The 23236-nt window shown below is 35.1% G+C and overlaps 1 protein-coding gene across 3 annotated transcripts in view; it reads left to right on the top strand.

Annotated features, from left to right (window-relative positions):
• Positions 1 to 23236, top strand: part of Dtl (denticleless E3 ubiquitin protein ligase homolog) — a 61587-nt gene that overhangs the window by 20647 nt on the left and 17704 nt on the right. For 2 of the 3 annotated variants that reach the window (XM_071600098.1, XM_027934760.2), the window contains exons 12-15: positions 4507 to 4596; positions 6957 to 7092; positions 16658 to 17490; positions 19212 to 19797. In XM_071600098.1, coding sequence (XP_071456199.1) covers positions 4507 to 4596; positions 6957 to 7092; positions 16658 to 17490; positions 19212 to 19310 — 1158 coding nt within the window. In that variant the 3' untranslated portion in view covers positions 19311 to 19797. Of the gene's footprint in view, positions 1 to 4506; positions 4597 to 6956; positions 7093 to 16657; positions 17491 to 19211; positions 19798 to 23236 lie in introns of those variants that run through there. The other variant, XM_071600097.1, reaches the window with a different exon arrangement.

Here is a 23236-nt window from a genome sequence, read left to right as displayed (position 1 = left end):
GGAGAAAATTACCAAAAAGTGATTTTTATATACCTAGAGTTGTAAAAATGCAACCCTAACTTCTTAAAAGGTTTTGGTAACAATATCCTAAATGGTCACAAGGTGGAGCTATTGTTCTATCCAACTCTCATGTTGGGCCTCTTTCTACAAGCACATTTCTTTATTTTATTTCTTGTATTATTAAATGAAAATTTGCTTATAAAGTATAAACATCTTAAAATTTGAGTTTCAAATTTGGTCTTAAACTTAGTTTGCTTTTTGTTTTCCCTCTTCTTTCCCCCACTGTCTTACCTACAGTCCCTTCTTCACTTTGAATCCCAACATAACTGGAAAATTTTCTTTCTACCACAAGTCTGTATGATTTTTAAGTTTCTTTCTGAAAAGAAACTGTAATCTCAGGTATAACAAAAATCATAATAAAGTATTGTGGGGGGGGAACCTGTGTGCTGGTCATTCTTTTTATATTATTTTAGATAACGTTTCTAAATAAAAAATATACATAATTTTGCTTATAATTATATATTATGTATACAAGTATATACTTGTCAAATTTTGAAGTTCCTGTAGCACTCTTCTCTAGCACAGGGTGTTTTTAAATTTTTATTTTAGTGAACAAGAGTTGAGGGGCTAATTTCTCCCTATAAAGACAAATACACACCATAGATACTTGGCTGTTGTTTCCAACCCATTTTCAGACATCCAATCAGCTGCCACCACATACACAGGTTACCCTTTCTGAATTCCTAGGCTGGGTCACATGTCACCTCTGAATGACGTGGTTCAGACGTGATGTTCTTCTGCCTGTCCACACATAACTCAGTGTACAGGCCCTGATATTTGAGATCCTGGCAAGCTTTCTGCTCCTAAAATTGAATTTGCCTAGTGAGGTGGCTCAATTTCTCTTTTCCATGATTTAAAAAAGGGGGACGGGCAATAGTTCTAAGCAGTTCCATGCATTCTGAATAACCGGACTGTCAGGTTAACTTCTGTTTCTGCTATGTATCTAATAGATCAGTATTCCTTTTAAGTGTTGGAATTTTTTTCTGTGCTAAAAAGCCCAGGGTATAAGAAAGCAGTAAAAGAAAGTAGTTTAATATCTTAAGACAGAAGAGAATGGCCTTTTAGTCCTCACTGCTGCCCATAAAGGGGAGGTATAATATATTTAGACCCTCTGAAACTTAAGATTTGACATTCTACTTTTCTTTTTTAATTTCTTACCCATTATTTCACCCCTACTCCTACCTGCTCTTCCTTGGTTTATTACTGATATAGCCCCTGAATAGTATTGAAGTAGTTATAAATAAACTGATTTGGCGCAGCCATTCTTCCGCTGACTGGCGAAACATTGAGCCTGACACTTTAGGAAGTGTAAATGATCTCATGGCAGAAATAAAGATTAGATTTGGTTTCCGACTGGGCAGAGTAAGGAGATTTTGTGAGGAAAAGTGCTGATCTTTTTTGGTGTATTTAAGAATATAAAATGCTTTATGAGGTCTAAATAGTCTAGAGCCATTTACTCCTAGATGCCTTAAAATTCCTGGTTTCTTAAGTCTTTATTTTGTAAAATGTAAGAATATTTAAGACAATTTTTTGTGTTTAACCACTGCAAAATGCTTAGATCTGAATGTCTTGGACGTAATAGGCTCCTACTTAAAAAGGAAAGGGAAGCTTTTTAAAAATTAAACAATATAATTAGAATAATATATTTTTAATAAAGTGATAATAAATAAAAACTAATTGGAATGAAAATGAAGACCATAAAAGCCACCTAAGTTTCATTAGAAGAAATAAATCTTCTTTGAAATAATCACCAAGTACTATTCCCCAGGAAAGTCCTAAACTTTCAAAGCACTTAGATTACTAAAATTCATAAAAACTTACTAGAGCCTAGATTCTCATTTCAGCCCATTATAGGGTAAAGTGTACATTAAGTTTATTAAAATCACAATGTTTTATGACTTTCACTACCATCTAATTCCCAAACATTGTTTACACTGGAAAGAAACCCCATATCCTTTAACAATCATTGTCCATTCTCCCTTTTCCCCAATATCTGCTTAAGCTACATTCTGACTATGAATGTGTGCCTATTTTGGACATTTCATATAAATGGAATCACAGGGCATTTTGTGCCTGACTTCTTTAACTTAGCATAATGTTGTCAAGGTTCAGCGATGTTGTAGCATTTATAGTACTTAATTCTTTTTTATAGCTTAATAATATTCCATTGTATAGATAAATCATTTTGTTCATTTATCAATGGTCATTTGAGTCATTTCCACTTTTTACTTTATGATTAAAGTTGCTATGAACATATGTGTTTAAATTATCATTTGAACATGTTTTCACTTCTTCCAGGGTTGCATACCTAAGAGTAGAACTGCCAGCTCAAGTGATATTTAATTCTGTTCAACTTTTTCAGATACCTTCCCACACTTTTTGTGGACTGGGGATAGAACCCAGGGCCTCACTCATAACCAGGCAAGCACTCTACCACTGAGGCATATCCCCAGCCCCCTCCATTTAATGCTATGTAAAAATGTCTGGCTTATGGCATTCAATTAACAAATGCTGATTACCTTATCAAATTGTAAAAAGTTATCCAGTGGTCTCCTTTCTTTGAAGGCCTGTTGTACAAAACATACCTTCTGTTGGCAGGTATTTGGTTTTTCTTGAAACTTATGTTACTCCTTTGTATACATAACACCTAGACTCTTCTAGGTTTTATGACACAGAACTAAGGAAGGGACAGTATCGTATCGTGAAATGAAAAGCTAGAGGTAGTAAGCAGGGTAAATCAATGGAGGAGAGAATATGTATTCCTATCTGGGATGTTTAAAAAGGACATAAGGATTTTCTGTCCCTTATAACTTAACTGCTGCCAGACCTGTTTGGGCTTTGACTAGAGAAACTTAATAGAGTAGGGCCCTCCAAGCAGAAGAGGAAAGATAATTTCTGTAACTAAAGGCTATTTAAAAATCCTTTCTAAAATATGTAACCTTATGGAATATTGACATTTTGTTTGTCTCTGTGGCTATATAGAAGTAGGTAGTAAAATCTTTGTAGATATAGGAAGTTTCCTCTTCTGTTAAACCTTAACTTAGCATAATGTTGTCAAGGTTCAGCGATGTTGTAGCATTTATTTAATCAGCAAGGCAAATTAAATTAGACTCTATTCTTGTCTTCTTTTGCTTTCTGAATTATTGTGTATGTATGTGCCAGGTAACCCAAGAAAGGAGTACTAATAATTGAGTTAGATAACCTTATAAATCAATGTCAAATCCTTTAACTATAATCCAAAGAATCTATTAAATTTATTTAGTCATTCTCACAAATAATTCCTTCTAGAGTTGCCTTTACTTTCTTTATAAAAACAAGCCACAATTCAGAGTTTTAAAAATAAATGAAAAGAGAATAACTTATCTTAGATCCAACCTTCTTGCTCTTTTCAAATATACATGCTAATGATAATTATGTGAGTTTGTGCTACTTATTACGCCAGTTAATTCCATGGCTTCTAAAAGGTATTGACAGCTCTCAAATGAATCAGCTTGTGATGCTGTAAAATGCACGTCACTGGTGACATCCAATGAGAAAATATGATTCATAGTCACATGTACAGTGCAGCCTTCTCCCACATCCCCAATACTGGAAGTTGAACCCCTGGGCCTCATGCATGCTAGGCAAGTGGTCTTCCACTGAACTATCCTCCCAGCCCCTTTTTTATTTTACTTTGAGATAGAAACTTGCTAGGTTGCCCAGGCAGGTCTTGAACTTACTATGTTCCTGCTTCAGCCTCTCAAGTAGCTGGAATTAAAATATATGCCACAACACCCAGCTTGGACCCTTCTTTATGCATTAAGATATATTAAAATGCAAATTAGCTGAAATAGTACTTTGGAGGAAAAATATTTTTCTACAAAGTATCACAAAATATAGCTTATCCCTTCAAAATGAAGCTTTTCCAACTCAAAATGAAGGGGCTTAAATTTGGGTTTTGGTAAAAGTTAGTCTTTCTTTGGAATAAAGTATCCCCTGACCCAAGATTGCTAGTAGCATATTTAAGGTACCTTCAGGGTTCACAGTTAATTTAATATTCCTGAAAGTAGTTGACTGGGGAAGATCTGAAAATATCCAGGCTATGTAAAAACATGACTAAGTTTTCCACTTGAAATGCACTGCCTAGCAACCTCATCCTCCCAGAAAGTTTTCCAGCTAAGGTATAAGTAACTGCCAGTCTTGGATTTTAGTATATAGCTAGATAGTCTGCTTTGAAGTAAGAACCATCCTGATATGTAAATATATATTCTTTACATGTTTCGACAATTTTCATTGTATTTTCTCAGATCAGTGACCAATACCTTATTGCTCATTGTAACTCTTTTTCTGAACTATAACCAACTTTTGGAAACAATTCTAAGGTTCTCTAAGACAAAATTTAATTCAAACCTCTATCTGGGAGACCTAACACTGCTCTACTGACTTGTTTCTTGTTGATTGGACTAGGTCTCCACACCCTGGCATCCTCCCACTGTACTACTGGGTCATTCTCAAGAGGTCACATCTGTGTGCTGGTGTCCATCTGACTTCACAAAGGTTTGTGAACAAATCTCTATAATTGGTTCAAAAAGTAAATCATGGTTTGTAGGCTTTCCCAGGATTTGTTAGAAAGTGATACAGACTTCTGTTTGAGACTTAAAAGATGTAAAGGTCATCTAAGATCTGTATCAGCATTATTCATACATATTCTGCTTTTCTGTACCAATAGAGAAATCATTGTGCACTAAGGAATAAGGGTGGATTTCTGGTTTCCAAGTCACTCCTCTGAATATAAAATGAAGTTTTTTAAGCTTAGTTAAGATTTTATCTTAAAATCTAAAGTGATAAAACTAAGGTAAGAACTAGTCTTTTACTTTTTATATGTTATTAATGTGAGTTAGAGGTAACATCATGACTATTCTTCACAGTCCAACTTGGTTTTTCACATATAGTGGTCACTGGGAAGTCTTAACATGTTAGCTATCTGTGGAAACTGAAAAAAGTAGATCTGAAATATTTTAGACACTTTAGAAAGAAAATACGCCCCTCTTTTAATTTTTATAATGAATATATTGTGTGAAACTTAAAAACAAATCAAATAAACTAAACTGTAAAAAGGCCAGAAATAAAAACAAGGTTTTTTTTATATAGAGATGATTTTATATAACCATAGCCCAAATTCTACTCATTCTTTCAACCCCGATTGCCTCTGATCTTTGGGCTAGTCTCTATTTTACAGGAACTCTCACTTCTGTAGAGGTCTCCCCTTTTATGTATGACATTTTGAGGCTTTGTTGCCTATTGTTCCCTTCTGTTTTTGTTTTTGTTTTATCATCCAGAAACTTCCCATGGTCTGGTCTATTCATGGCATCCCTGATAGCTTTTCAATACTGCTGTGGATTTCTTTTCATTTTTCTATCCCAGATACCATTTCTGTGATCAGCTTCTGCCAGACAAATTTTTGTTGTTGTTGTTGTTGTTTTACTCATTACTTTAATCATCCATAATTATATCCCAATGACTTCCCCCCCCGCTGCTCTGAATTTCCAGTAAAATATCCCTTTTAGTATGGGGTATTACACTTCATGGAACTCATTTAGATGAATTCTTTTTTAATTATTCAGTTAATTATGTCATCTTTTTTTAACCATCACATATTATCCTTATTTCCTATGAGAAAAGACTCAAAAGGAAATAGTAAGGCTGATTACGGGTACTAATCCCACGACCATCTTTTTAAAAATTTTAAAAATAATTGTGTCATCAGACTAGAATTAGGGAAGTAAAATATATTTTTTGTTTTTGCTTTTTTAAAGTTTTTCTAGAAATATGAGAAAACTGGGTTTAAATGCTAACTCTGCCATTTAACTGTGGTATTTTGAGCAAATAACTATTCGCATTTTGTCGATGAGATTACTTGAGTTCAAGGCTTAAATAAGATAAAGAATGTAAATTTCCAGACGGAGATAGGTACTTTGTAAATAACTATTGTTACTATAGAGTGATCCTGGGATTCTAAGCATTTCTTGTTGAGCAGTTAAATATGTGTGTCTTCTTTTGGCCTCCCAGAAAGGAGAGGAAAAAGTTGCCAGTCTCTTGGGGGCCAGGACTTAAGAGAACGTGTGTTCTTTTTTTTCCTCTCTTTAGTGACTGAAATAGAGAAATTATATAAACAAATGCTGGGGAACAGCTCTGGTACCAGTGGCCATTTGCCACAAGCTCTTCAAGCTGGACTTTCTCTGCCATAAAAGGCTTGGGACCAAGATCAGGAATGGTCAGATATTTTTAAAGGGGCAAAGGTTATTTTTAACTTATTTCAGCCTAGTGAACTTGTTGTTTTCCCAGATTGCTCCTTTACCTATCTGAAAAAGGATCTCAAAGGAGTAGTTTCATTGTACTTGTCATGGCCCACTAGAGTTATGAAGCTAAGTATGATCTTGGAAATGATCATATTACTTTAACCAATAAGGCAAAACATAACAGAATTTAGAAGAAAATAGCAAAAATTGAATGTTGGTGACATGCATTGATTGATCATTTAATAGAAAGGAAGTGAAAGGGGTATCTTAAAATTACATATTTCTTAGTAAGATAGAAGGTGGTAAAGATGACTTGCCCAGCTTCTTGAGACCAAATTTAAATTAGTCTTTTATAGTAGAGTTTTAGGTTAGGTAAGAAATTATTAATAATGTCATATCAACAGAAATTATATAAAGAAGAAACTAAAGGGTTAGCTTCTTTGGAAATGATTTCTTAAGCAAGGAATGGAAATATATGATCTTTTGGGTATCATTTTCTATATCCTATTATATAACAGACAAAATAATTCTCCAATCATGAACCTTTAAGGCACATCTGTTTTTTACTTTCTTGTGAATCTCTGATTGAAACTTCATTATTCCCTTCCTGGTTCTCAGATTGCTACGTGCTCTGATGACAATACACTAAAAATCTGGCGCTTGAACAGAGGCTTAGAGGAGAAACCAGGAGTAGATAAACATTCTATAGTGGGTTGGGCCTCTCAGAAGAAGAAAGAGGCAAGAGCTGGCCTAGGTAAGGATATTATGCATTTTCTAAGTTTTTTTATGATCTCATTTGTTTAGTCCTATAACATATTATGGTAAGTTATGATCTTGTTTTGATATGTTTGTAAAGAAAAGGACTACCTTCTTTTTTGTTTTTGTTTTTGTTTTTTGTTCTCAAGAAATACTGTCTAAGCACTACTCTGTTTATATCTACACAAGGCCCTGGAATATAATGGGGACTTAACAAATTTTTATTGAATACCTATTATGTACTGGTCATTGTTTTCAGTTGCTGAAGAGCTCAACAACAAACAAAAGAATAAAAGTATAAACAGAGCTCTTCCATATTAGTATGAGAGGCAATAAATTAAGAAAGAAGTAAAATATGTACTATGTCGAGTAGCAGAAAGTGCTAAGGAAAACAGGAAAGGAAGAATGACCAAGTGTGCTGTTGGAATCTTCTATCAGGTGGTTAGGGAGTATGAACAAATGAATGACATTTCAGTAAAGAAAGTGAGCCATCTGGATACTTTGGAGAAAGATATTCCAGGCAGACAAAATAGTTCTTAAAGCAAGAACAGGTTTGACATATTTTCTCTTCTTCAAAGAGGCTAATTTGGCTGTAGCTCCTATGACTGGAGTGGGCAAAGAAGGGGGAAGAGAATAGTAGTAGAAAAAGTTCTTTTGGAATTTAGCTTTTATTATAACAGACAAAAAAAACACTAAGAGGGTTTTGAGCAGAGGAGTATCATTATCTGACTTTTAACTTGATCATTCTTGCTCCTGTATTGAGAATAAACTAATACTAAGGAGATTGGTAAAAGCAGAAAGCTAATTTTAAAAGCTAAAAATAATTCAGGAAATGATGATGGTGTCTTGGACCATAGTTATAGCAGAAAAATATAATAAGTCTTCAAATGCTGATTTACTTATATGATAGGGCCAATAGACTATGCTGAGGGATCAGATATGAGATGTAAGGGGAATTTTCAAGGATGACTTCAGAGTTTTTGCTTGAGAAGCTGAAAAGATGGAGTTTCTTTAACCTAGATAGGAATCCTTGCAGGAGGAGCACTTTGGGGAGAGAAGCTGAAGTTCCATTTAGATAGTATTGTTTGATATGATTATTAGACATCTAAATGGAGATGTCCAGAGACAGTTCAATGTTTAATTCTGTAATTCAAGGTTAGAGTTATAGATTTGGGATTCATTATAATATAGGTAAAGGTAGCTACAAATAGAAAAAAGAGAGGATAAGCTAGGGTCTAAACTTTGGAGCACCCCAGTGTTTAGAGGGTAGTGATGTGACAATTACCACTAAAGGCTACTGAGCTGACACAACCCAAGAAGAAGAAAAACCAGAAGAGTGTTATACCCTAGAAGCCAAATAAATAAAGGAGTCAGATGAATCTGCTCAGATGATTCTGGAACACCAAAGTAGATGAGACCTAAAAACTAACCTTTGGATTTAGCATTGTGGGAGTTATTTGGTAGCCTTAATGAAAGGAGTTTTGGTAGTATATTGGTGGGCCTGATTTAGGTTGTTCAGGATGATTGGAGAAAAGACCGTGGAGTCTACAAGTTTATACAGCTCTATTAAGGAGTTTTGCTACTGAGGAAGGAAATAAAAGAAGTAGCCAGAGGAAGAAGTAGTTTTAAAATTTGTTGATTTGATTTGTTTTAATAGTAATATAGCAGTTGATGTAACTGGAAAGATCCCAGAGGGGGGGGGGGGGGAAATTAATGCAGGGAAGTTTGCTGAAACAGTCTTTCAGTAAGCATGAAGGAGGTGCTAATACACAAGTATAAGATATAGGCTTGTGCCAAGAGCATGGAGGATTAGTTGATCCATAGTGAATGGAGAGAAAAAAATATGCAAGCATAGTGAAAAAAGGTGGAAAGATGGGATAGTCAGACTTATAAAAGTTTTCTTTTGTTCTGATGACTTTCTCAGTGAAGTAAGAGAGTTATCACCTAAGAATAAAGATGAAGGATTAGGTGGTAGAAATTTGAGGACATAAATCTGGAATAGTCAGAGATTAGAAGAGTAAATGGACCAGAGAACTATGATTATTAAGTGCTAAGAGTCAACTTGAGACTCAGTCATTAATTGAAAGCAAGCATTCAACATGGTTATATTTTCTGTGTAGGTAAAGGTATACTAAGAGTTGGAGTTAACTAGGGAGTTGGTTGAGCAAAGCAAGTATTAGGAAGTAAGCAAAGAAGTTGAGAGTGACAAGAAAGGATGATTATGATGATTTACTATATGATTTAACCCGGCAAAGGAGGCAATTGAAGATATAGTGGAGAAAAGGGACAGTATAAAAGTGGTTCTATCAATGGATTAAGAGACCCCAAGAATGAAAGATTATTGGAATTGGAATACAAAAGGGAGTGGGATGATCAAAATTAAGATAATGGTGGATTTAAAATCAAGAAATAAATGGCAGGTGAGTAAAAGAACAAGATAATTGTAGAAGGATGTCAAGAAATTGAGAAACCAAGATATTAAGCAGATCATGTATGTGGATTTTGCTGACACCAAAAATTGTCAGGGAATATGTTGATGAAAATAACAATGAACAAAGAGCAAAAATTTTCAAGCACTGAGCCACCCTATGTAACAGGGATCTTCATGTTTCAATAAATGTACAATAATAAACTAAAAGAGACATCAAGGCCTAAGGTTATTGAAGAGTTGAATGTGAGACAGGGAAAATATAGGTTTATTTTTCTAATGATTTATTTAGTCACCTACAGGATGCAGAACTAGACTTCAGAGGAGTCTTTTGTTCTCCATCTACTTTCTGTAATGTCTTTAAAAATCGCTATTTATTGGGGCTGGAGTTATGGCTCAGTGGTAGAGCACTCACCTCACACATGCAAGGCCCTGGGTTTGATCCTCAGCACCACATAAGAGTAATAAATAAATAAATAAATGTTATTGTGTACAGCTACAAAAAAAATAAAATAAAATAATAATAATAATAATAATAATAATAATCCCAGCCACCCTGGAGGCTGAGGCAGAGGATTACGAGTTCAAAGCCAGACTCAGCAACTTAGCGAGGTCCTAAGCAAACTCAATGAGACCCTATCTCTCAAAAAAAAGGGCTGGGGATGTGGCTCAGTGGTTTTAAGTGCCCCTGGGTTGAATCCCTGGTACCAAAAAAAAAAAAAAAAAAAAGTTTTTGTTTTCTTAAATTTTTATTTTGGTATTACAGTTTAATAAGAAAACTAATTCTACCTACATGAATAAGAAAAACAGCAGGCAGTCCCCAGATTCCCAAATCTATAATTTCCTATTCCCAGAGGCAACAACTTTAATATCTTTTAACTGATTCTTTAATATATATGTTTGTCTATACCTCTAACAAACGTGTAATTCTATGTGTTTTTTGCAGTTTTCAGTCTTATATGTTAGTTTATTTGCTTTATGACTTTATTTACTTTGGCCCACCACTATCAAACCTGTACACTCTCATTCTCCTAATGTAGAGTCATACTTGTGATTAGCAAGATAAAATTCAGTTGGTTTTAGTATATTCAGAGTTGTGAAGTCATCGACACAATCTAATTCTAGAATATTTTCAACACCCAAAATGAGGGTTCAGTTTTTCTGTATCCTTGCCAATACTTGTTACTATTTATCTTCTTTATTATATTCATCCTAGTGGTATGAATTGATGTCCTGTTTTGGTTTTTATTTGCATTTTATGATGGCCAGTGATCTTGAACATCTTTTCACGTGTTTATTGGCATATTTTCTTTGATGAGATGCCTCTGTAAGTCTTTTGCCCATATTTTAATTGGGTCATTTGTCTCTCTAATGCTGACCTGTAAGCATTCTTTATATATTCTAGATGGAATCCCACATTGTATAGTGATTTTCATATATTATCTTATTCTTTAGGTTGTCTTTACATCTTTTATTTTTATTTTTATTTATTTTTTTAGTTGTCAATGGACCTTTATTTTATTTATATGCTGTGCTGAGAATTAAACCCAGTGCCTCACACGTGCTAGGCAGTGCTCTACCACTGAGCCATAACACCAGCCCCTGTCTTTACTTTCTTGATGGTGTCCTTTGATGTATACAAAACTTTCTAATTTTTTTTTTAGTTTTAGGTCTGATTCACTTTGAGTTTATTTTTGTGTATGAGGTGAGGTAGGAATCCAGATTCAATTTTTTTGTATGTGGATATCCAACTTTTTAGCATCAAGAGATTATTCTTTGTTTTTTTTTGGGGGGGGGGGTGTATTGGGGATTGAATTCAGGTGTATTGGGGATTGAATTCAGGGGCCTTTAACCACTGAGCCACATCCCCATCCCTATTTTGTATTTTATTTAGAGATGGGATCTCACTGAGTTGCTTAGTGCCTCACTTTTGCTGAGGCTGGCTTTGAACTCTCGATCCCATCCTCCTGTCTCAGCCTCCTGAGCTGCTGAGATTATAGGCGTATGTTACCGAGCCCAAGATTATTTTTTACCTTATTGGATTGTCTTGAAACCCTTGTCAAAAATCAATTGACCATGAATATGTGGGTTTATTTAAAAAAAAAAAAAAAATTATTTTGTAGTTGTAGTTAGACACAATACCTTTATTTCACTTATTTATTTTTATGTGGTGCTGAGGATCGAACCCAGGGTCTTGAATGTGTGTGGCGAGCACTCTATCACTGAGCCACAACCCCAGCCTTGTGGGTTTATTTTTGAGCTCTGAATTCGGTTTCATTAATCTATATGTTTATCCTCATATTGCATTGACTTGATTACTATAGCTTAGTACTAGGCTTGAGACCTAGAAGTCCTTTTAATTTTCTTTTTCAGAATTGCGTTGACTATTGTGGGGTTTTTTCAATACAAATTTTAGGATCAGCTTGTCAGTTTCTGCAAAATATCCAGCTAAATTTTGATAGGGATTACATTGATTCTATAGCTCAGTTTTCAGAGTAGGGCCATCTTAGCAATGTTAAATCTTCTCATCCATGAACTTGGAGTATCTTTCTGCCACCTGTCATTATCTATACTTCTCTAATTTTGGACAGTCTGAAAGAGAAAAATTATATGAGGAAAAATGCCATTAGTATCCCTTCCCATCACTCAACACTTAATTTTAAGTACATTTCCAAATATTTCTTGATATTTTCCCCTTGTTTTGCAGAACCATAGTTTTACTGTATCTACATTTTGATTTGAGACTTTTTCCACTGAGCTTGATGTTTTTTATGCATTTCATGTATTATCTTTTTGCAACACTACTTAAAGTATTCCACTAAATAAATGTGGAATATTTTAAGTAGTGTTTCAAAAAGATGATACATGAAATACATATTTTTTTTCAATATTTTGTTAAAAGTTGTTTTTTTTCTCTCCCTGAATTTAGGGTCCCCTTTTCCTATTAAAATAGTTCACCAGCAGTGGAATTCTTATGTTAACAGCTATAATCACTTTTAAAATTTATGATGAAAAAACTAGATATTTTTAGTTTATCATTAATTATTCTTAGTTTTAGAAACCAAGTCACCAAAAATGTTACACAACCAAATTTAGACCATAATAACAAAAATATTTAGCCATTATTGAGTCTTCACATAGTTGTTCTAAGGACTTGCTTGGATTATATTATTTAATTCCCAAAATAATTGAAACTGAAGATCAAGTTAGACTTTCCTCAGATCACACAGCTGTGAAGTTGTAGTAGAACCAACCTTTGCTGATTCTAAAGCAGCTGCTCAGAAGTACTCTGCACTACTGCCTCCTTTATGACCTAGCAGAGCAAAGTTCAAGTTGAGACTAAACCAGGAGTTATGCCTAGATTTCTCCATTTTGGGGTAATGGTTACACTGAAGAACACTATAGACCTGACATGGGTGCCAAAGGCTGGCACACTGGCCATTTGACCCTCTAGGCAGCTTCTGGCAACAGATTGGCTGCTGCTAACCACATTGTTTTGAAAATTATGTTCCTCTGCTTTCCAAGCTACTAATTAACACTCTAGTCCTTCATTGCTGTCCTGGGCTGTATTATCTTCTCTTCTGGCCATTTTAACACACTAACTGGAAGACTTTAAGTGCCAACGCACAGCCTGTCTTCTCTCTGCCCTATTTTTCCCAGACAGTACCTGCTCTGTCACTTCCTCTTCTTTCAGTGTGGTTCAGTTGTAGATACCATAGCACTATTGAAGCCAGTGGTCTCAATCTTTACTGGACATCAGAACCATTTCTGAGGATTCTAAAGTTTATATGTCCCCAATGATTTGATCATTGGGACTGGGGTGGAGGCTAAGTACCTGCATTTTTATAAAGCTTCAAGTCTGTTGTCTTGTAGCCAGGATTGAAAACCTCTGGAGTAGGAATTATTGAATGACAAAGATGTTTATCCTAATGTTAAAGAAAAGTAAACCTTACCTGTTCTATCTTAAGTGCTTGCTGGAATTAAGTCAGCAAGATAATTAAGAGACAGTTTTCTAATGCCTAGGCTCTCACCATTATCCTTCTCAGCAGTAATGAAATTTGATATTGTTTAACAGTTCCTTGTTAGTAAATATAGGAGCACTGGGCCTAGAGATGAGTAAATCATCATTACCTCCCCCTCTTAGTTCACAATCTAGGAGGCAGATGTAAAAACTATAGTACATTGTAAACATTTCTTCTAACTGTTCTAAAGGAGGGTTCTGAGAACTCACTTCCTCTGAAGAGTAGAAAGAAGTTTGTGAACACTTCACAATGGAGTTAACATTATTATCATCAGAGCCTTTAAACAGGAGAATTTTTGCCTGACAAGAAGGGGCCAGGAAAACCACATGAGCAAAGACAGATGCCACAGTACACAGCTTGTTCAGGAAGCAGCAAGTAGTGTCTTGTAATAGGACCCTAAAGTAGTATAGTATAAGTTTGGAAAAGTAGGCTGTGGTCAGATGGCTAATTTTATAGAAGGAAGCTGCAAATTGATAATTAGCAAGCTCTTTACAATTCCTCAAAGGAACTGGCTTTCAGGAAGCCTTTAGGCTAGATATCTGCTGGCCATTAGTAAACACTCCCAATGTGTGCCTTGCCAGTCTATACTTTGTCTTCAGATCTCATACAAGGTTTATAAGGGATTGATCCATTTAAGTAGGTGAAAAACTAAATGGCGTGTCATTTTTAAATATATAGGCCAATATAGTGACATACTATACTTGTTAGAATGCAGCACATCTATGTATACTTGTGTGAAGAGATATAAAGATATAAGTGCAAGTTGCAAAACATGTACTATATAATTTAATTCATTAAGTTGATTAGGTTTTTAAGGTATAGTTTTGTATGCACCAATAACAAGCACATAGAAAATTGTGAACCACCAAGAATATAAGAGTGAAATGAAAAGGTTGAAAAAAGAACTAAAAATTTGCTTTTTTCACTTTCCCCATTTATACTGTTTAAATTTTCAATCTTCTATCATCTACTTACTCTTTAAGAGTTCATATATGAGTACATGATCAGCATAAGTCCACATCAGTACAACCACAAAAATGGGAAATTATACTCCATGTACAGATGATATGTCAAAATACATTCTATTGTATAACTAAAAAGAACAAATAAAAAAAAATACATTCTAGGGGCTGGCATTGTGGCTTAGAGGTGGATCAGTTGCCTAGCATGTGTGAGGCAGTGGGTTCAATCCTCAGCACGGCATATAAATATATGAATAAAATAAAGGTCCATCAACAACTAAAAAAAAAATACATTCTAAAAAAAAATATATATATATATATATATATTTAAATTTAACCCCCAATTTTTCTGACCTTCAAAGTTAACAAAATCTTTTCTTTGATTCCCCCCACTCAGGGTCATAATATTCTGAAAAATGAGAAAATGACCCAACTTACCAACACATCAGATATCTGCTAGCCATTAGTAAACACTTCCAATGTGTGTCGTGCAAGTATAAGAAACTTAGGTAACTGATTTGTCCCTGTGTCTTTTCCTTCTGCCCTACTCCTGCCTTAGAAATGATCTATTGTAAGTAAGACCTGCACTATTTTAGGACTTTTTGTCCTAAATACCCTTCGACCCATTTAAAGGGAACAATTGACTGTGGCAGCAGTGCAGTGGCTATTGACCTGCCCTGAGGAATGCAGCAAGTGAAAACTTCCTTTTCTACTGAAATATAATGGTAATCAAGCTTTGGAACAGGAATGTGAGGACTGAAATAGGGCTCCATGGATGGGTCACTGTTAAGAAGTCCTTTTGTAGCACATTTGACAAAATGAGGTTTTCCAATAGTGATCTTCAATGAAGAAGCAGGATCACTTTGGCTAGTTCTAAATGTGTGATCGATGAAAAAAATTTAGACAATCTTCAATTTGTAGAATTTCTCTGTCCCAAGGCAAGACTGCTCAAGTAGTGAAAAACATAGGATATAAAGGACAGGCTAATAAACTTACTAAAGATAGTACTTGCAAATCTTTATATTCTTGCATTTTTATATCAGCCCATCCTAAAAGGAGTTGCATATAAATGCAGTTTAGTAATTAAGCTCAATTAAATGTCTGAGTTACAATTCAAAGACTTTGTGACTAAAAAATGAATAGATGTCATTTCTTGTTATTTGAAGACAGAAACATTGTTTCAGAAATCTAGAAGACTAAAGAAAGAAACAGAAAATAGAGTGTCATCTGTTGTAAAGTAAAGTCTGAGGGAAGAATCATGATGATAAGAATGTGTCCAAAATACTTAAAGTTGTGTGTAAACAAAGGGACAAGGACAAATAGAGAAGAGACCTGTTCACTAAGTTTGATTTTGTTTAACAGATAGCAAGGATTGAGAGTCTGAATGTTCTTTGGCATTCTTTGACTTATGGAAAATAATCATTTGTAAACTAAGCTGGGGGGTTATTAATGAAATTTCAGTTTCATATGTGAAGCTACCATTGGCATTCTTGTATATACTCTTTATTTATTGATGCAGGCAAGAGGCACTGCACAGGGGCTCTTCAACAGAAATGCACAGGTTTAAAACCTGGCATGATTACTTACTATGTGACCTGGGCAGATCATTTGTAACTGACATCTTTCCTTATCTGTTGAATGAAGGTAGTTTTTATCTTGACCAGAAGAAATTCCATCACTTACTTGTTAAGGTTATCAGGTGTATAATATATATCACATACACAAATATAAAAATGCTTGGGTGCTTTGAAATTTTTCTTTGTATTTTTCTGTGCTTTTTAAAAAAAAAATATATATATATATATATATTTTTTTTTTTAGTTGTAGTTGGACATTCATTTATTTAGTTTTATGTGGTGCTGAGGTTTGAACCCAGTGCCTGGCATGTGCTAGACGAGTGCTCTATCGCTGAGCCACAACCCCAGCCCCTGTATTTTTCTGTAGGTTTTTAAAAGTGTATGTTTTACAACAGGCTAATTGGGAAGCTGGCAGGACAGGAAAGGAAAATGCTAAAAGGGCATATGTAGTAGGAATCGAATGACATATATAACTTACTAGCAAATCAACCCTTGGATGATTAAATGAGCTGCAATTTTTCTTGGTAAGAATATTTAGCTTTCTGATTTTCATGTTCTTCTCTTCGTTTTTCAGTAACAGTAACGAGTAGCCAGAGTACTCCTGCCAAAGTCCCCAGAGTAAAGAGCAGTCCGTCTATTTCCTCCCCATCATCTGCAGCGTGTGCTCCAAGCTGTGCGGGAGACCTTCCTCTTCCTTCAAATACTCCCACATTCTCTATTAAAACTCCTCCTGCCAAGACCCGGTCTCCCATCAGCAGAAGAGGCTCTGTCAATTCTGTCTCTCCCAAACCACTCTCATCTTTTAAGATGTCAATTAGAAACTGGGTGACCCGAACACCTTCCTCATCACCACCCATCACTCCACCTGCTTCTGAAACAAAGATCATGTCTCCAAGAAAAGCTCTCATTCCTGTGAGCCAGAAGTCATCCCAAGGAGATGCTTGTTCTGAGTCTAGAAATAGAGTGAAGAGGCGGCTAGACTCAAGCTGTCTGGAGAGTGTGAAACAAAAGTGTGTGAAGAGTTGCAATTGTGTGACTGAGCTTGATGGCCAAGTTGAAAATCTTCATTTGGATCTGTGCTGCCTTACTGGTAACCAGGAAGACCTTAGTAAGGACTCTGTAAGTTCTACCAAATCAAGCAAAGTTGAAGGAGCTGGTACAAGTATCTCAGAACCTCCTTCTCCTGTCAGTCCTTATACTACAGAAAACTGTGGAACACTGCCTCTTCCTTTGAGACCTTGTGGAGAAGGGTCTGAAGTGGTAGGCAAAGAAAATAGCTCCCCAGAGAATAAAAACTGGTTGTTGGCCATGGCAGCCAAACGCAAGGCTGAGAATTCATCTCCACGAAGTCCATCATCCCAGACACCCAATTCCAGGAGACAGAGTGGAAAGACATCACCAGGCCCGGTAAGTAAGAAGTGATGTAGAAGTTATATTTCTTAACTTGAAGAGGGGCCAGATACAGATCTCAAGTCAAAATGCTTAAAAGAAAAGAAAGCAAATTTATCCTTAGAGTTGCCAAATTTAGCACATAAAAATACAGTACAAATTTTGCATGGAACTTATTTATATTACAGATTTTTTACCCAAAAATTATTTATCTGAAATTGAAATATAACTGGGTATACTGTCATTGTATCTGGCAATCCTGTTTACTTCCATTAAAATCCCTCCTCTCAAGGTTTATACTCTCAGTCTTGTTGCCAGATTTGCTAAACCCTTCCTTGTGCTCCAGGATATCAAATATCAATTCAGAAGTATCTCTCCTTTCCTATTAGATAGATATGCTGTCCTTTTTTTTTTTTTTTTTTTTTAAAGTCAATATAGCTGATATTCTTGGGAAAGTTGCCAACATCCATAAGTAGATTTTCAGTTTGTAATTACATTTTATGGTTATTTAAGGTGAAGTTTAGATTCTTACAAAGCAAGTAAAGTACCAAATCCTAGATTTTTATGACTTCTCCCCAATTTTTTCTAGTTATCTTGACCACACCATTGTTCTTACCGCCTATATCTACTCTTTTAAATATTCAGTAATGCAGCATAATTTTACTTACCATTTTAGGACTCAAATTTCATTGTTTGACATAATATTTAAAATAGATAATGTCAGTAACAGATACTGTTGGCAGAACCTTGAAAAGCATATTGACTTAAAATGGTAGACGCAAAAGAAGCTGTGAAAATTAGGTGAGCTAAAAGCACCAGTCAGAAGGAATAGAAAATGCCTGTGAATTTGCAGGTTAAGGGGATGTGGGTTAAGGAAGTTTCCACTGTGCTTTATGATCTCTTCTGTGTTAGAAGTAGGTGATAGGATGATTGAAATCCAATCCAGGAATCAAGATCAGCAACATCTGCCCTTTTAAAGGGTGTAAGCTAGGTAGTAAGTATTCATATCCTGTACACATTATCATGAAACATATTCCATAATTTAAGAAAAAACAAATCGGAAATATTTGACAGCTTTTAATATGTATAACGAGAGAGAGAGAGAATTTTTTTTAAAAAAATATTTATTTATTTTCGTTTTCCACGGACACAACATCTTTGTTTGTATATGGTGCTGAGGATCGAACCCGGGCCGCACGCATGCCAGGCGAGCGTGCTACCGCTTGAGCCACATCCCCAGCCCTGCATTTATTAATTTTTTGAAGATTTTTTTTTTTTAAGAATTTGGGGCTAGGGATTTAGCTCAGTGGTAGAGCACCTGCTTAGCATGTACAATGTCCTGGGTTCAATCCCCAGCACCACAAAAAAAATACAATAATTTTTTTCTCTTTATACAATGATAATATAGAATAGTCTGGTTTATAGGCTACATTTATTTCAAAGAGGTTAATAATTATAACCACTTCAATTCCTTTTAGGAGATTTAACTGGTAAATATTTTCTGTTCTCATTAAAAAAATCTATGCTTTTCTTGCATATTATTTATTAAAATTTTACTATTTCATTATAAATCAACCAAAAAGACATTGCCATCAAAAGTAGTTGGGATTAAAAAGCTGGCTTATTAAAATAGTCAAATTTCTAGGCATCTTAAATTAATATACAGTTAGTGCTAATGTGCTAGGTAACTTTGGATTTTATCCTAGGAAGTCTCTGAAATCTAAATTTTCTTCTTCTAGGTTACCATTACTCCCAACTCCATGAGGAAAATCTGTACCTACTTCCATAGAAAGTCCCAAGATGACTTCTGTAGTCCTGAACACTCAACAGAATTGTAAATTCTAATCTGAGTGAGTTAACTGAACTTGATTCCACTAAAACAAGGTGCAAAGACAGTGACTTCATAATTCTGGTCTTTAAGAAAGCTGCCATCCTTTCATTTTTTTGAGAAAAATCTTTCAACTCTGAACAATGTACCTAATCTGGTATACTACCTAGTGTATATGCAGCTTCCTCAGAGTAAGTGCTGTGTTTAAATTTCATAAAGTAAATTTGTCATTTTTGTAGCATTTTGAATGAATAGTCTTTACTTTTTTAAATTATGCATCTTCTCTACAATAATAACATCCCAACTCATAGAGGCACAAAACAGGACATGTCTCTTGTCATCCTGAAACTTCCTTGCATAGTAGAAAGTGCCTGGCAGTCACAGCAGAAGGCCTGTCTGTGAAGGCCAACTGCTAAAGGACTCTATGGAATATCCCTGGATCTGTCCTGCCTCAAAAAACTATACTTTTGTTTGAAATATATAATCTTTTCACTGTGCTTTTGTGGTTTTCTTTAAATATGTGCAAAAATGTGATATTCAGATAAATACATTTATAGTGTTTAAGTGTTTTTAAAAGTCTTTATGTAAATGCAGCGATAAATGTCAACTCTTTGGAGAAACTAGGAGAACAACAATAGGAAACTGGGTTCATCTTTTTTCTCCTAAATATATCTACCATATGAGATTTAAGTTTCCCTTATTTTTACCAAGCTATGTATGTTATCACCCAACATCACTTTCTATAGTTTGTGATTCTAACCATTTAAATAGAAGATGTTTTATAAAATCAGTAATCATACAATAAAGCTAGGGCTTTAATTTAGGTTTATTCCTCAGCATTAGGGGCTGCATCTTTTTAAAAATTAAAGAAAAGGTAACAATTTCTTATTGGTATTTCTATAAAATATGATAGCTCTGAACCAAAAATCAAGAACCTGAAGAATGAAATCTTTCTCTTCATGTTCATAAAAGCAACAACCTTTTAGTCTTGCCCTGAGCCAAAAAAACATGGAACTTCCTCTGGATATTTAATACAGAGAATGAATTAACTAACTCTAAATAATATGCAAAATATCCTTAACATTTCTTCCCTTAAAACAATTGTGCGTTGTTTATTTTTAAATGAACCATGATTTTACATATTGCCACTTTTTACCCTCATGGAAAGAAGTTTTATGAATTTAGTCTGTACTTGGAAGGGATTCTCCTTCCAGTTACAAGAAATTCATTTTATTAGTATCTAAGAGGACTGTGTAGAGTTTATTCCTACTTTTGTAATGGTTTTAAAAACTATTCTTAATGCATACTCTTTGATTGTTTTGCAATTGTAAAGTAAGCTTGTAACCACCAGGACCACATAGGTTAAATATAGATTCTCTATGGAAAAAAATAAAGAGAAGTCAGAGTAAAGGAAAGTCAAAACCAAGCACACCATAGCCTTAACTCTGAGTATTTAAGAAATCTGCTTATATTTGGTGTTTAATTTTTGAGTGTTAGGAAAGTATGCCTGCCAGTGCTAACTCTTGCTTTGAAAACCAGTGGGGAGAATGGAGGGAAATCCTTGAAAAAGGATCAGTAAAGTAGATGATTTTGTTTGTGTCTCTGCACATCTTCTGGCAGCACTATGGAGTGAAATTGGGGTAAACGTGGCTGTCAGAAAATGCCAAGAGCCTTTGGGTGTAACATGTCCCACTTGGAAAACTAGTACTTCAAATGGGTGCCAAAGATCAAATGTAATGAGATAATAATTATCCCTGCCTGTGTCAGTGTCAGACTTTGAGCTGATCCTGAATAATAAAGCCTTTTACTTTATCTGATATCCTTTTCTGAACTTTTTACAGAAAACTATAAGTTCACACCAAAGAACTATAGTAGGATTCAAGAATCCCTTCTACTTGTTCATTGAATAAAATTTGTTTATTCTCATGGAGATGATGTAGTTCAAACTGAAAAGAGTTTTTAATGAAATACATCTTGCGTGGTCAGATGATAAAAGTTTAAGATGGCTTGGATTACTTGGTAAAGGAGGGTGGGGTGATGTAGTTTTTTTTCTTAAACAAGTATTTCCAGCCCAAACTTTTCCAGTTGAACACATTCCAAGCACTATTACTATGATTCTGTATTAGAGTTTCTTTTTGGTTATTCAACAGAGGCCCCTAACTTAATTTCGTGAAGGTTGGCTAGCCCCTTAAAATGTCTCTTTTATTTTGGGCTGCACATTTTAGATAATTTCTCAAGACCACTTGTAGCTACCCTTCTTTTAGGGATTGAGAGAGGGGTCAGCTTTCCACACTCATCCCCATCTCTAATATCTTAAAATTGCACTGAGACTTTTGGGACACACTGAATAGAAGGCATTTTTTTAAAACTTTAAATGCAATATGGATGAATACAGCCCACTTTTAAGTTGTGTGTGTGTTGCTTTAACCCTCAACTTAAAGTTAGCCTACTGGCCATGTTCTTACATAGGTCATATGCCTATTGAACATCTTCTTGAGAGCTTATCATTGCAGACACATGTACTATATGTCTGTTTTGCTGCTTTTCCTAGTCTCAAGAGGGTCTGATTTCCTTCTACGCTCCTTTTAAAGGAAAGGCCAACTAGTCTGACAGAATCAGTTCCACAGCTAGATAGTGTAGGCAGCAGTTTACATGTGTCTAGACTGGGTGAGAATGATGTACTGGAAAGACTGAATTGATATCCTCTCTAGTAATTGAGCACAAGTGGCTTCTGCTTCATAATTCTGTTCTAAGGGCTGAATGTAGGCCCATTTGAGCTATTGCTTATCAGTAGATCTCACTGCTTTTTGGATGGTAATTCTTTGCTTGCCTTTCATTTGGATCATGCCATATTACTGAAAAACCAGTTTATTCATGAAATCCTTGGAAATTATGGGGAAACCTGCATTATGCATTAGTTCTTTAAGTTCATTGGTTCGAAGTTATTGGTAGGCCAAACAATATTTCGTTGAACTTGAGGTGAGTTTAATGCTTTACTAGATCTGTTGCCAGGAATACAAGCCTAACTTGTTACACAGTAACCATTTTGTTGTCTTAAGTGATAGAAAATCTGTTTTATTTGTGAGGTATGTTTGAATGCATGCTGAGAAGTTTTAAAAGAATGATATGAGGTAAATTCAGCCTTTAAAAAATTACCTGAGCATGTTAAGCAGCTTGTTCATATCAGTTTCCCTATAGCAAACACGTGCCACAAAAATAAGAGATGTTATATGATTAAAGAATAGGCTTGTTTGATCCTAAAAGCTCATCCCTCTCCCTTCCCTGCTAAGCCAGAAGATTTCAAGCATATATAACAAGGTTCTTTATTTTTAATTTCAAAGTTTTAATATTCCATTTATTCTCTATTTCTTTTTAATTTCCTTAACTAGCCACATGCCCCTTTCCCTTTTGCCATTCTAAACAGTTTGTATTTAAACCATTTTGTCGAATATGAATAGCAATAGCACATTTCAAAATGCCTAGTTCGGTTCAGCTAACATTTATTCATTACCTGGGTGCCAGGTAATGGCACCTGGTCTGCAAAGAGTTCTTCCCTTTATTTTTAGTTGTCAAGGGAGTCACTTTATCTATGGCACTTCAATAAGCAAAAGTCAGCATTTAAGAGAAACAGATCAGCTTTTTAAGTCACTTGAGTGAAGTTGTTTGTGAGCAGCTATTAAGTAGCGAGTGCTATTTTAGGTGCAGTCTATTCCCTCCAGGAACTTATTCAGTTGCTGCTTAGAGTACCTGTAATTTTTCAAAATGTTATGGTTTGGATTTTAAATGTCCCCTTAAGGCCAGGCATTGAAGACTTTGTCCCTGAGGTGACACTATTGGAAGGTGGCTGAATCTTTAGGAAGTAGGGCCTACTAGAAGGAAGTTAGGTCATTGGGGAAAAGAGGATATTGGGACCCCAACCTTTTCCTGTTTCACTTC

Source organism: Marmota flaviventris, chromosome 12 (assembly GCF_047511675.1).
Source record: "Marmota flaviventris isolate mMarFla1 chromosome 12, mMarFla1.hap1, whole genome shotgun sequence".
Classification (NCBI taxonomy): domain Eukaryota; kingdom Metazoa; phylum Chordata; class Mammalia; order Rodentia; family Sciuridae; genus Marmota; species Marmota flaviventris.
This window is presented reverse-complemented; position numbering and strand designations above follow the sequence as displayed.